Raw genomic sequence first — 13,921 nt, 5'->3', positions numbered from 1 at the left:
TCTTCATTTTGCTTTTACTTTTAATCATTGCTATTATAAAAAGGGAAAGCTTTTTAAAAATGATAATAGGGGGCTGGCCCTGTGGCTGAGTGGTTAGGTTCGCATGCCCTGCTTCACTGGCCCAGGGTTTCGCCAGTTCGGATCCTGGGTGCGGACATGGCACCACTCATCAGGCCATGCTGAGGCAGCGTCCCACATTCCACAACTAGAAGGACCTACAACTAGAATAGACAGCTATGTACTGGGAGGCTTTGAGGAGAAGAAGAAGGGAAAAAAATAATAGATTACGCTTTTAACGTTTTTTCTTAGTTTTTAAATCACAAAAGTAAAAATGCATTAGACTGATTTTTGCAGTGAGTTTGCCACTTTTCTACCTAATGTACTATAAATGTACATTTTTAAAACTCTTTGCATGTTTTAAAAATGTTTCCTTGCAAGTTTTTAACTCTTTCCCTTAATCCACCTCCCTCCAAATTTTAAAATAGGTTATCATTATTATTATTTTTTATTCCTCTCTCCTGCCCATGTTCTCTCCATCCTGTTCAGTATGGTTTCTGTTCTGAGCCCAAACTGGAATGCCGACTCGCTTTCAACTACTTCACACCCATTTCCTAGTCGAGACAGATGGCCAGAGCCCTGTGGCGTCTTACAGATCCTGTTGGAGCCAAGGGATGTTGCTTCTTTATATTGTAGCTAAAGGAAGCCATTGTTTTGTGTGTCTGTCTGTGACATGTTTCTGGATAACAGCAGCAATAATGCCATCTGCTTTCTAGGCCGAGGAGAGGCAAAGAGAGGAGCAGCTCGTCTCATTTGACAGGTAAAGAAATTATTCATATAGCCTGCTGGATAGTTGAGATAGGATTCTATAGTTTATACTTACTTTTAATTTAAACAATCAATGAGCAAAAGGAGGAAAAATAAAGGAAGACCTGGAGTGGGACCAAATAAAAAAGTCAAAACTGTGGACTTTTCCAAGATCTTTGAATTATAGAAGGAATAATTTCAAAGTAAATAAAAAATTCCAAGAAACCCCTAATGTCTGTGTGTTGGGGAGAAGGCCAGGTTCACTAGGAATAAGTACGGACCCACAAATCTTCAGATTAGGAGGTCTAAATCATTTTACGTCTAATTCAGCTTTAAGTTCTTCAGAGTTCTTGGGTCTCTTGCTTCTCATCTCTAAAATGGAGGCAACCCATCCTTCTAGGAGTATTAACAGAAAAAACAGACAATTTGTGTCTGAAAGATGTCTCCTTTCTTAACTTCTCCAAACTGAATTAACTAATTCTATAGAAATATATTTGTGGTATTAGTTCAAAACTTAAAATGTTTAATCATAGATATGTATGTTTCCCCCGCTATACTGTGAGCACCTCAGAGGCCTGAGGTGCTGTCTTACGTAGTTTTGTATCTCCAGCACATGGAGGAAATTCTTTAAATGTTGTGGAGATGATGTGTGATTTATGCATACTGTTGGAAAAATGCTGAATACTGGATTTTCAAAGTGCTTCATGTCTAGTACAGTATGTTGTATGCCTTTCTTCTAAATATGGTACCTGAAAAGGAGAGTTACAACACTTCATTAGCTTTTTACTTTAGTTATCTGTTAAGAGGCATTAAACCCAAAGGATAACCTCAAGAAGATTCCTGAAAACCAGAACATGTGATTCTGTTGGACTACTTGGCGCAGCACTGACAGGTCACTTAGCCTGCTCTCCTCCACCTATTTAGTACCCAAGACACCAACACAGCTTGCACTGGGAGAGTGCCCTGGAAGAGAATGGGCCAGTATACTTCATTAACTTCAAATCTCTGCCTGCTTTTCTCATCTAGCAAGCCATAGCAAGATTGCAGAGTGTACCCCTCCATGGAAACAGCAAGGAGTCCTGTCCCTCATAATTCTCCTTCATCTCAGTTTTGCCCAAGAAAGGCGAGCCTTTGTTTTCTTGGTGTTATCAGCTTTTTGCCTCTGGATATGAAGGAAAGTGGCCCTCGGGAACTTGGTATTGCTATCCGAGGGGCTGGAGCCCTGGGAAGGTCTCTGCAGAGGCTCTGCTGCAGTAGGGGTGTTGTAGATATGGCTCAGACACACCTTAGAGAAGAGGAATCAGCTAGTGTGCTTGTCTCCCTGCAGCCATGAGGAGTGGAACCAGATGCAGAGCCAGGAGGATGAGGTGGCCATCACTGAGCAGGATCTGGAACTTATTAAAGAGAGGGAAACAGCGATTCGGCAGCTGGAGGTGAGAGCCAGCCCGTGGCTTTTGTTTGACTCAGTGTATCTGCACTCTCTAATCCACCTGGATTTTCTCTTGGTGGTTATGAAAAAGTAGGAAATGAGTTGTGTGATTTGCATGTTATGTCTCAATGGTGAATTTGAACTACTCTTGTGATGGGATTGGCCATGGTGCCCAAGAATAGCCAAATCCTTTCCTCAATCACCGCATCTTATGGTGATACGAGTCTCCATGAGAATATGCATGGAGAACAGAGCAAGGCTAACAAATATTTTATTGCTCATTAAGCCTTTGCCCCCAGACTTCACTGCCACTTCTAGGTTAGGAGGGGTCTGTGGAGAGCCCCTTTGTTTAGTCTGAATAGCTCAGAATAAAGGCAGGCCAGAAGGTTTGCTCCATTTTCGTGCATCCCACTGTCCAGTCCCAAGTTGTGGATAGCACTTCAGTGAGTCAGAGAAATAGGAATAGTTTTTGAGGTAGGGGTTGTGGGAGAGGTCTTTCTTGACCTGAATTTCCAACTTTAACTTTGCACAGTTGTTACTGAACCAAAGTGGGTTCCCTCCTGGCAATTTAAACCAGACTCTACACCAGAAGTAGTTGTCTCACAAAGTATATTTGCAGCAAATAGGAGACCATGAGGAATCATTTCCAAAGTCGTGCGTCCCGGAACAAAGGGAAGCAGGAACATTTATTTCCGATGGGGAATGAATATTCAAAAGGGAGAGGTGGTTATTCGCCTGAGCAGGCTCAGTTGGAAAACATGCTTCCACATACACTGCAGGTTATGGTAATAAGGCCTAAGCTCCTCCTGGGGAGATCTTAGCATTAAAAATGAGGCAAAGGTCACAGGCGTAGCTCTCCTGGTGAGGCTTGGTCTGGTTCAGGGTGGTTGGTGATTGCATCTCCTTCACATAACAAAAGGAAAAAGAGCAATTTGGAAAAACAGTTAAAATATCCAACCCCACCCTTGAATTTCTTGGGGTAATTAGTCGGTGACACAATGACCCATAAAATATCCTTAAATCTGAGTAGTTTTCTCCTCCGTGGAGGCAGAAGATTGCCATCCCTGGGGGACAGTGGGGAGGAGGCGGCTGTGGAGAGGAGAAACTTGGAGCTCCTCCTTGACCTTCATCTGTGGCAGTGGTTTTGAATCCTGGCTGCACATTAGAATCACTTGGAGATTTTTTTTAAATACCGCAGCTCTCCTTCCCCACCCACTAATTATTAGTTTGGACTGTATGAAATGCCTATTTTTTTGTAGGTTAAAAATGGTGTAAAAATATCTACAAGAGGCCCTGGGCATGGAGAAGTTTTTTACAAACTTCCTAGGTGATTATCATGTGCAGTCAGGGTTGTGACCCACTGCCTTAGAGCCCATCAGCGTCTGTTTTTAGATGGGACAGTTCCTCCTCAAGTTTGATTATTTTATTGCCTGCAAAGATGTCATATCTTTTCTCTTACTCACCTACTGCTAGTAATCATGGACTTGGTTCTCTAAATTAGAAATGCTGTTATAGCAGAGAGTAGAGTGAGACGTGGAGTTAAGGAAAGGAGTGTAGCATAGTGGGTCTTAGGAATGTAATGGGCACTTCACATTTAACAGAATTAAGTTCAAATTCTTTAGCTGGGGCTCAATTTTCATATCCAGTCATTTCTTACATCTAACATACAATTCTAATGGGGAAAAAAAAAAAACTCCTGTGTGTCTCCTCTACTCTCACACTACACATCTGGTACTTCGGGCCAACAATGTGTGGGTTTTTCCACATCAAGCAATTCTGCAACACCAGCTGGATGTCCTTCAATTTAACTAGATTCTGACATTACCTTGACTTAGCATCAGATCCCACAGGTTAAGGGTTCGGTCCCATAAGACTGAGCTCCTCCCCACCACCTCAGACGCCAGTTGCAAGTCCAGGTTGTCCCCTGTGCTTCTGACTGACAGGCCATAAATTGGAGGTTCCCATGACCTCCTCCTTGGGTTTGATTAATTTGCTAGAGCAGCTCACAGACCTCAGGAAAACAATTTACTTCCATGAGTACCGGTTTACTATAAAAGGATACAACTCGGGAACAGCCAGAGGGAAGAGATGCATAAGGCAAGGTGTGTGGGAAGGGGGCAGAGCTTCCATGCCATCTCCAGGTGCACCATTCTCTCAGCACCTTCACCAGCGCAGAAGCTCTCTGAACCCCATCGTTTAGGATTTTTATGGAGGCTTCATTGCGAGGGCATGATTGATTAAATCATTGGCCATTGGTGATTGGTTCAACCTCCAGCCTCCCTCCCCTCCTCTAATCACAAGGTTGCTTTCCCTGGCCACCAGACCCCATCCTTAGGGGCTTGCCAAGTCAAGTCCCCAGCAACTAGCAGACTGTTCCAACTATGGTAGACTCTTAGCAAGTAATTGAGATGCTGGCAAGAACTGTTCTTGCCAAGTTCTGAGTAGGAAGTCATAGCTGGCAAGGCATCGTTTTTTATCGTAGCATTCTGAGAGGCAATTGCAATTGAAAGAGCATGGGCTTTAGAGATATAATCCTGGCTGCCATGCTCAGTTTCCTCACTGAGGTGCTATGTGACTAGATAAGTTACATAACCTCTCTGTGCCTCCTTATCCTCAAAGATAACTTACTTCATAGAGTGACTGAATGATTAATTTTAAGTATCATTGAGGCGTGGTAACATAATGAAAACATCATGAATTTTTAATTCACAGTTCTGCCACTTGTTAGCTGTGAGACCTTGGAAAAGACAGTCATTAAACCTCTCTGAGCCCCAATTTTTTTTTCTGTAGAATGGGGATAATATGTCTCATTGAGTTGTCATGAGGACCAATTAAGTTAAGTAATAGTTAATAATAGCTAACACTTATGAAGTGCTTATTGCACAGTTCTAAGAATTTTAAATATATTAATTTATTTACTACTTCTGAAACCCTATGAGATGGGTACTGTCATTATCCACATTTTAGAGGGGAGAGTCCAGAGAAGTTCTTAACTTCAGGTTGCATAACAAGACTGTGGAAGATTAAGGTCACACAGCAAGACTATGGGCTCTCTATAGCTGACAGGGTCCAAGAGTCTGTGCTTTTAATTACCTACCTGGTATAGTACTTGGCATATAGTAGGCACTTTTGTTGTTAGTGCCATTGAGTTGATTCCAACCCCTGGTGACCCTGTGTACAGCAGAGTAGAACCCTGCCTGGTCTTTTTGCACCATCCTCTCACCTCCTGTTGCTATGTCAGGCAATGCACTCCTGCTTCGTGGTGAATTTATTTGGAAGTGGCTGTCCAGGTCCTTCTTCCTAATCTGTCTTAGTCTGGAAGCTACGCTGAAACCTGTTGACCATGGGTGACCCTGCTGGTATTTGAAATACCAGTGGCATAGTTTTCAGCATCACAGCAACACATGCCTGCCACAGTAAGACAACCAACAGACGAGTGATGTGGTTCTCTGATCAGGAGAGGAACCTGGATCTTGGCGATGAGAGCATAGAATCTTAACCCCTAGACCACCAAGGCTGGCATTTAGTAAATGTTAATGATTATCTTTATTTTCATTTTATGTTCATGGAGAAAGCATGATATCTAAGCCTTAAAAACACATATGTTAATAGCCAAAACTTTAGGTAAGTAGAGGAAATGAATCTTCTAACATGTTGCGTAATGTTAGTTAATTGTTTTTTGTGTTCCTTAGGCTGACATTTTGGATGTCAATCAGATATTTAAAGATTTGGCCATGATGATCCATGACCAGGGTGATCTGATTGGTATGTATTATTGATACCTTTAACATACAGGTGAGTTGATAGTGTTTGTGTGCAAAAAAGTCAGTAAGATGTGTCTTAGGAATTTAGGAATGCCATTTAAAAATTATTAAATTCATTTTCTTAGCAGTTTTCTTAAGTTGTCAAATGTAAAAGTTAAAGTGAGGCCTCCATGAATGCTCAGCTCCATTCACTTGCCATAGCCTCTTGGTAAATCTTTGGCTGTTTAGGGAAATAGCTGTCAGCTTCCCAGTTTTTCTCTCCAGAAACTTGCACAGTTATAGGATTAGTAACTCTTTTTTTAAGCTTTTTATTTGGAAATAATTTCAAGTTTATAAACAATTACAAAAATAAAAATACTACAAGCAACTTCTTTGTAACCTTTACCCAGATTTATCTCTTGTTAACATTCTAGCCCATTTGCTTTTTATTTACTCTCACTCCTTCTCTCTCTATACGTATATACATAACTTTTTCTGAACCAGTTGTGGATGAGTTGCGTATTTCATAACCCTTTACCCCCAAATACTTCAGTATTTATTTCCAAAGAATAGGGCTATTCTCTTAGGGAATTAGTAACTTTTGATTTCATGGCTGGATAGTTGGAATGGTGGTGGAGAAACCAAGACCCCTAACATCAGAAGTCAGTTTGCTGTCTTGAAACATGTGAGTGTGGTAAAACATCCACTGCCCTTCTTTTTTGCAGATAGCATAGAAGCCAATGTGGAAAGCTCAGAGGTACATGTAGAAAGAGCCACTGATCAGTTACAGCAAGCTGCTTACTATCAGGTAAAAGCAGGTACCAAAAAAAGCCACTCTGTGCTGCAGACTTTATGGGCCATCAGAGTACACTGACACACTGAGAACAGCTGCAGCCTTTTGCTTAGGCTTAAGCTGGAGGCAAGTAGTCATAACTGCAGTCCCAATTCCATTTTTAGCATTTTCCTTTGCAGAGAGGAAAGGCATCAAACCTTGAATAAACTTTCCTAAAAGCTTCTTAGCTACAAAGCTAACCCCATAAGCTACATGTTAGCTAAATCTGGTATAAGGCTAATTTTATATCCTGAACAGCTAAAATTTGTTTCAATTAGGATAGTAGTAGGTACAAAGGAGGACTTTGCAGATACTTTGTTGACTGTTGTCACAGAGAATGGACATAGAATCAACTCCATCTGCTATTTATTTATGAATAAATAGGGGTTTATCATTTTGGGGTTATTTATCTATGAATAAACAGGGGTTAATCATTCTACTTTCTATAAAGTGATATTCTTCTACATGTTAGTTGAAACTCTGGTTTTATGACTTATCTGGGTCTTTATCTCAGTGTACAGATATTGAGAATGAGGTCCATCTCATTTCTCCTCAATTTGGTGTTGCATGGCTTTTTAGAAATACCTAGCATTTCAGTCATTTTCCATGTTCCTAGGGTATCTGTGGTTTACATGGGAATGTTCTTAAAGAAAGTTGTATTTAATAATAGTATTTCCTTTTAAAAACCCAGTGATGACTTTAGTATCTAACAGTAAAGGAACAATTAAGGAAATTACATATATCCACTCAATGACATATTATGTGGGAATTAAAAGAGATGTTTATGAAGAGTTTATAATAAAATTTTTATGCTAAAATGTTAAGTCAGAAAAACATCAAACTGATACAGTATGATCCCAATTATGTCAAATAACAATATGCATAGACAAAAGATGAGAAGGAAATACAATCAAAATGTCAACAGTTTTATCCGTGGGTGATTATTTTCTCTTCTTTCTGCTTGTCTGTATTTTTTACAGTGAACATTAAATTTTATAATAGTTATAAAACTTCTTTAAAATACACATGCACAAATAACTTATTGCAAATAATGGCTAGTAGTATAGGTATAAACAGTTCCTTTGCAAAATTGTATTTGGGAGCCTGGCATTAGAACTCGCACTACTGCCTAGTGCTGGTAACTTTTGAGATTTTGGGAAGGTGTCTGCATATTCATGCGTGGATAGAGTTAATTCTGAATTACCAGGAGGCAGATTTACGAAGCACTCTTTGAGTCTTAGATATAAAAAAATTTTACTTGTTTCATGAGTGTCTTCTTTACATATTTCTCTCCTCAGAAAAAGTCTCGCAAGAAGATCTGTATCCTGGTGCTTGTCCTGTCAGTGATTATTATAATCTTGGTACTTACTTTGTGCCTAGTTAATAAATGAAGTGCTTGCCTCAGAGCCTTCTCCCACGGAGCTGTTTTCGAGGGCAAGAGCTTGTTGGAGTCTTGCCAGAACAAACTGATCACAAGAAGAGAGCATACACCAGAACGTCCTGTAATAATTTAGTTAGAAACTAACTACTAACTAGTCCTTGGAATTAGTGACCTATGGAGACAGTATTTATCAGTTTATGTGTACATTTTATTGATTTCTCAAATTAGGAATTAATTTATGTGGATTTGCTTTCTCTTGCACTCTAATTACCCTTCATCCCAAGTATCTCCTGAAAATTCCATTCTAGATATGCTTGTTTTGACAGGTGACACTACAGTCTTGTAATATTGTCTTTTTATGTGTACAAGATTTACCTTTTTACTAGCAACTGAGATAGAATTACTTTCTGGCACCCAGCATATTGGAGTCTGTCAGACTGTATAATAAGCCAGCAATTTTTATTCTTTAACATTTTAATTTGAATTTCTAAGAAACCCATTCTTTATCTGCTTTGAAAGATTTTGGCAATGTATTTAACTGGAAAGTAAAAAATTGCACACGTGATCCGATTAAATGAGAAGTATTTATTGGAGCTGGCCAGTCGTTGGGGTATATATTAATCTGGGTTTAAAGTTTACTTTATTATCTGCTAGTGTCATCCACAGCAGTTCATCCATATACACACTAAACCATCTTACTCATTTTTGAAAAGTTTAATTTAATTAACACTACTATTCTCTATGAGGTCCCTCTCCCACCTGTCTGTATAGAAAGGGAGAATTAGACAAAGCATGCTTTTGGCAAGCAAATAGGAATTGTTTGGAATGATTTAATCTTTTTGTTATTGTTGTTCAGTTGTGTTTCTACATTCCTGGTGAATGATCAATGTTACTTACTGTCAAAAGGCTGCCCCCTGTCCTACAAGGGTTGCTTTTAAAAGCTAGTCTGAAGTTGGTTTAAAATTTAGTCCTGTGAACCTGCTGATAAAGCAAAGAAAAGGTTCATTTTTGTACATAATACTAGTTTGGAATAGTGATGTTAGATTTATCCTAATTTATGAACAAGAGATTAATCTCTCCGTGCATAGTTTTAGACAAAAAATGTTTCAATAAAAGATTGCTGTCTTGTGATATAAATGTTGTCCACTTCCCTTTTTCACAGGTCTAGAGCAGTTAAAGAGAATAATTTCTTTAGGCTCTCACATAAATGTGAATTAGGCCAACAATTTCAGTTCATCCTTTAGTGAATTAGAGGATTTGGCTACCCTGGATATATTTATATTCATTTCTTCCACTCCCTTTGATGTTACTTAATCTTTTACTCAACTAATGTGAACAACAGGGAAACAAGGGCCCAAACGCATAAGTTTCTTTACATTCTTTACCATTCCACCCACTTAATACAAATAAACATTTTAAAAGCTTTTGTAGTAAGATTTTATGAGTTAACATGCTAATGTGATAGATATTAGGTAATGTGCTATCCGGAGAAAAATTGAGACCTGCAAGAAGACTGGCGATCAGGTGACTTGATTTGGTGGTAGAATAGGCACTACTGTGGTCCTTTCCTTGAAAACCAAGATGGAGCTATTGGGCTGTCACAGTAGCCCATGCAGCAGCTTCAGAGCTAATTCCTTGGTTCTATGATCACTGCCCCTTCAGCTCCAAGTCCACAGCTGGACTTGGATACATCATTTGTACCATTCCAGGCAAGAAAAAAGTCTTGGTTGTGAAAAACGATTTCAGTTTGGGTAACTTGAAGCCACCATAGTTCTGTTCTGTAAGACATACTCTGTAATCTAATGGTGGTGGTAATAGTGGTCATGGGTAGCAAATATGGCCTTGGCCTGGAATTTGAATGGCTTGGAATTTGTGGTAGTTGCCAAGAGGTTCTGCTAGATGGTCCTAATAAACCTGTTCACAGAATCCTCCTTATGTGTACTCTGTTCATCTTTGGGGGTACCATGGTCTGGGACAGTGGTTCTTAACCATGGCTTCACATTAGAAACTAAAAAAATACCGATACCTACCTAGGTGCCTCTGCCACAAAATTCTTTTTCTTTTTTGGAAGATTAGCCTTGAGCTAACATCTGCCGCCAATCCTCCTCTTTTTGCTGAGGAAGGCGGGCCCTGAGCTAACATCTGTGCCCATCTTCCGCCACGTTATATGTGGGACGCCTGCTACTGCATGGCGTGCCAAGTAGTGCCGTGTCCGCACCCGAGATCGGAACTGTTGAACCCTGGGCCACTGAAGCGGAACATGTGCACTTAACTGCTGTGCCACCGGGCCGGCCCCAAAATTCTAATTTAGTTAGTTTGGAGTATAGCCGGGCATAGGGACTTTGAAGAGCTCCAGATAATTCTTGTGTGTAACCGTGTTTGAGAGCCATTGGTTTGGAGGTCAAAAACTAGACTGGGGTACAGACGGCCTGGAGAATCTTAGCTCTGCCATTAACTTGCTGCAGGTATTTGCACAAGTCATTTAACCCATAAGCCCCAAGTTTTCTCAATAGCTCTCTTCTATGATAAAATTCTCTGAATATAAGGAACACAGGGGTTTGGTCTGAACATACAAATTCTATATTTGCCTGTCTATTCCTTTCCTTTTCTCTTCCCCTTTTCTCTTTCCTTTATGGAATGTTCTAGAAGTACTGGGCAGATCTAGCATTCTCTCTTCAAGTGAATTAAAACTGTAGTACTGCATAGGGTAAAGCAGAAATAATATCACACTGGCCACATCATCTGGGAATGTTTCAGAACAAGAACTTGCTACTTGCTGATCTGATGCTCCCAGGGCAGTTTTTCGTTTGTTTTGCTAAGGGGTGGTGATACACTGCTTTGTACCATTGGGCAAAAATATCAAAATGCAATTAGCATTCAATCAGTACAAAGTAAACACCCTGAGCCTCCCCTATTCAGTTTTTTTCCCTCCTATTCAGAGGTTGTCCTCATTCATGAGGATGAAGCTTTTGCTTTTGGTCACTAAATGCAGACTAGAACCCAACTCATATTTCATTCTATCCTGTTTCCTAGGACTAGGATTCCTAGGAATCACCTGCTTCCTCCCTGCTTTTCTAAGCATGTTTAGTATCCCTGAGTTTCAAAGGATTTTTCAGTATTGCTTTCTAGCACTATGAAATACAACTACTTTAGAATTTCCAATTACCCAGTAATTAGTTTGAAAGGTTTTGATTCCTAACCCCCAATTCTACTTTTAGGCCAACTGAGTAGTTCATTTTAATACTTATCCAAAGTGAAACTTGTTTGACAGTCTTAGTACTTAATTTTTAAAGAATAAACTTGAAATAAGAGAATTTTTAATGTTGGAGTGTGACTAAGGACCAAGTTTTTACCAGTCCATGGAGAAATGAGAAAAATGATGTAGTGGGCTTTTTAAAGTACCATCTTTGAGTCTGAGCTAATGACCTTCCAACTTTTTATGACTGGCACCTGAGCTAACAACTGTTGCCAATCTTTTTTTTTTTTCTTCTCCCCAAAGCCCCCCAGTACATAGTTGTATATTCTAGTTGTGAGTGCCTCTGGTTGTGCTATGTGGGACACCGCCTCAGCGTGGCCTGATGAGCGGTGTCATGTCCGCGCCCAGGATCCGAACCAGCGAAACCCCAGGCCACTGAAGTAGAGTGTGCAAACGTAAGCACTCAGCCATAGGGCCCGGCCCCTGACCTTCCAACTTTTTAAAAAGGATATTTCAAGATTATAAAAATGAAAATGTGGTGATGTTAGATGGCAGTGTTCATTTTTAAATCTCCTTAGTTGGCAAAATAAAAGTTGATACTCCTCTATTACTTTTTTTTCTGGTCCATGACATCTCTAACATTTGTGAACCACTCATCTCTACTAGCCCCATCACTTTATAACTGAAGAAGCTGAGGCCAGGAGTAGCAGTCTAATACAGGAATTTATAGGCTTGAGGAAGTGCTCTGCATGCGAATGGTCATTTGTAAGGTAATATTTGAGCCCTTCCTACCAGCAATTTACTATGCTAAATGTTGTGTTTTACATTTTACATTTATTATACCCACAAAACCATCTAGGAGATGTATTTTTCTTTTCCCCTTTTTATGGATTAGGAACTTGAAGCATAGTAAATAAGCAGCCTGCCCATGGACACACAATTTGGGACTGTTGGAGCCAGGATTTGATCTCAAGCACTCAGACTTCAAAACCACACCTTTAGATGCTATACAGTGTCGCCATGTATCATTGATATAAACTGTCCTGCGCACCACCTCTTTCCTGAAGCTTTCTCTAAAAACCTGTAGTAGTAGCAATTTCTACCGAAGTTTTCAGGAACATCTTTTCTTCTATCAGCACCTTGTGAACTTTTCATTCACCGCCCTGCTAAAAGCAGCCACCTGCTTACACTATCGATACACAGACACACAATCTTTTCAATGTCTCTATTTGATCACTCATACAGCAAAGATGTTTTAAGAAAGTTTTCTGACAAAAACTGTGCTCCTAATGTCTTTAGATTCTATTCTAAGAAAGCCTCAAAGTCTACAAAATTAATCTTTGTTGAGATACCAAAATCCAAAGGCAGCCAGCCCATCAGTCTTTCTGTTTCAAAAGGCTAAGGGCCCAGACTGCTGCCCTCCAGTTTGCTGATCTATACTGACATCATGGGCGCCCAAACAAAGAGCATTTTGCTTTATAAGGCGTAGGTAAGTGTAAGGTGCCATTACATCACAGACCAGTGTGAGTATCAGCTGTGCTGGAAACAGGGAACATGGCCAAGGAGTAAAGAATTATAAGGGTAAGAATATAGCTTTAGGTTTCGTGGGTGTATAATCTGCACTAGAAGGGATTAAATAATGGACCACACACAGAAGCTGAGAAATTAAAAGGCAAAGTTGATGTAAGATGTTATCAGGTCACTCATAGCTAGAAAGGGCTTCAACACCACCTCAGGCCTGAAAAGGGCATGGAACTTCAAAGGCCTGAACAATCTCTGTAGATAAAAGTACCTGGTTCTCTTCTATTACACTCAAAACACTGTTGAGACTTTAATTCCTTCTCAAGAATCACGTCCTTGTGCTCAAAGGAGGGAGCCATAGCCTGTTTTCTTGAAACCAAGTTTAGAATTTGTATTTTTCCCAAAGCCCAGTCTTTCTTTGGAATCACAAGGCTGGAAAGGAGCATATTAACAGGTCATTTAATAAGTCATCTGATCAGTTAACATCCTTATTAGATGAGTTTATTTTGCTTTTGAAGGCCAGAGGAAAAGCTGATTCTCCTACCTGCCTAAGAGTTGATAATTTTAAATTCCAAGTTAATACTATGCTACAGTTTTGATGCCTGGAGATGTCACCAAGGGCCAAATCTTTCGAACAGGCTGATGTTCGATTTAAAATCTAGAGGACCAGTAGCAGGTAATCAAGAAAAGAACTCCATCATAGAAAGAGAGAACTTGCTGTGCAGTGCCTATTTCTGGATGAACAATAATTTTGCAATTGGTTTCTTTAAAAAAGAAAAAACACCAGATCAGATAATCCTATGTTTTCTGCAAAAGTTATGTAAAGTGTTGGGCATCAGTTGCATGCTAATAATAAATATGGTGCCAACATAAGTGTGAGAGAGAGTGGTGACTAAAGAGCATGGCCTTTGGCATTGTACAGATTTAGGTTTGAATCCCACTCACTTGTTCTAGGGTGAGGGTGGGCAACTCAGTCTCTCCGAGCCTCTCCTCAGGGATCACAATACCCATCTCA

At 40.0% G+C, this 13,921-nt stretch overlaps 1 protein-coding gene across 1 annotated transcript in view; it reads left to right on the top strand.

The window, feature by feature from the left end:
• Positions 1-10,120, top strand: part of STX12 (syntaxin 12) — a 34,398-nt gene extending 24,278 nt beyond the window's left edge. Inside the window, exons 5-9 of the mRNA XM_046662192.1 lie at positions 774-817; positions 2,132-2,237; positions 5,926-5,998; positions 6,702-6,784; positions 8,107-10,120. Of these exons, the coding sequence (XP_046518148.1) occupies positions 774-817; positions 2,132-2,237; positions 5,926-5,998; positions 6,702-6,784; positions 8,107-8,199 (399 nt within the window). The 3' untranslated portion in view covers positions 8,200-10,120. The remainder of the gene's footprint in view (positions 1-773; positions 818-2,131; positions 2,238-5,925; positions 5,999-6,701; positions 6,785-8,106) is intronic.
• The last annotated feature ends 3,801 nt before the right edge of the window (positions 10,121-13,921 follow it).

The sequence above is a fragment of the Equus quagga genome, chromosome 5 (assembly GCF_021613505.1).
Source record: "Equus quagga isolate Etosha38 chromosome 5, UCLA_HA_Equagga_1.0, whole genome shotgun sequence".
Classification (NCBI taxonomy): Eukaryota; Metazoa; Chordata; class Mammalia; order Perissodactyla; family Equidae; genus Equus; species Equus quagga.
The sequence above is the reverse complement of the archived record's forward strand: the minus strand, read 5'-3'. Positions and strand labels throughout refer to the sequence as shown.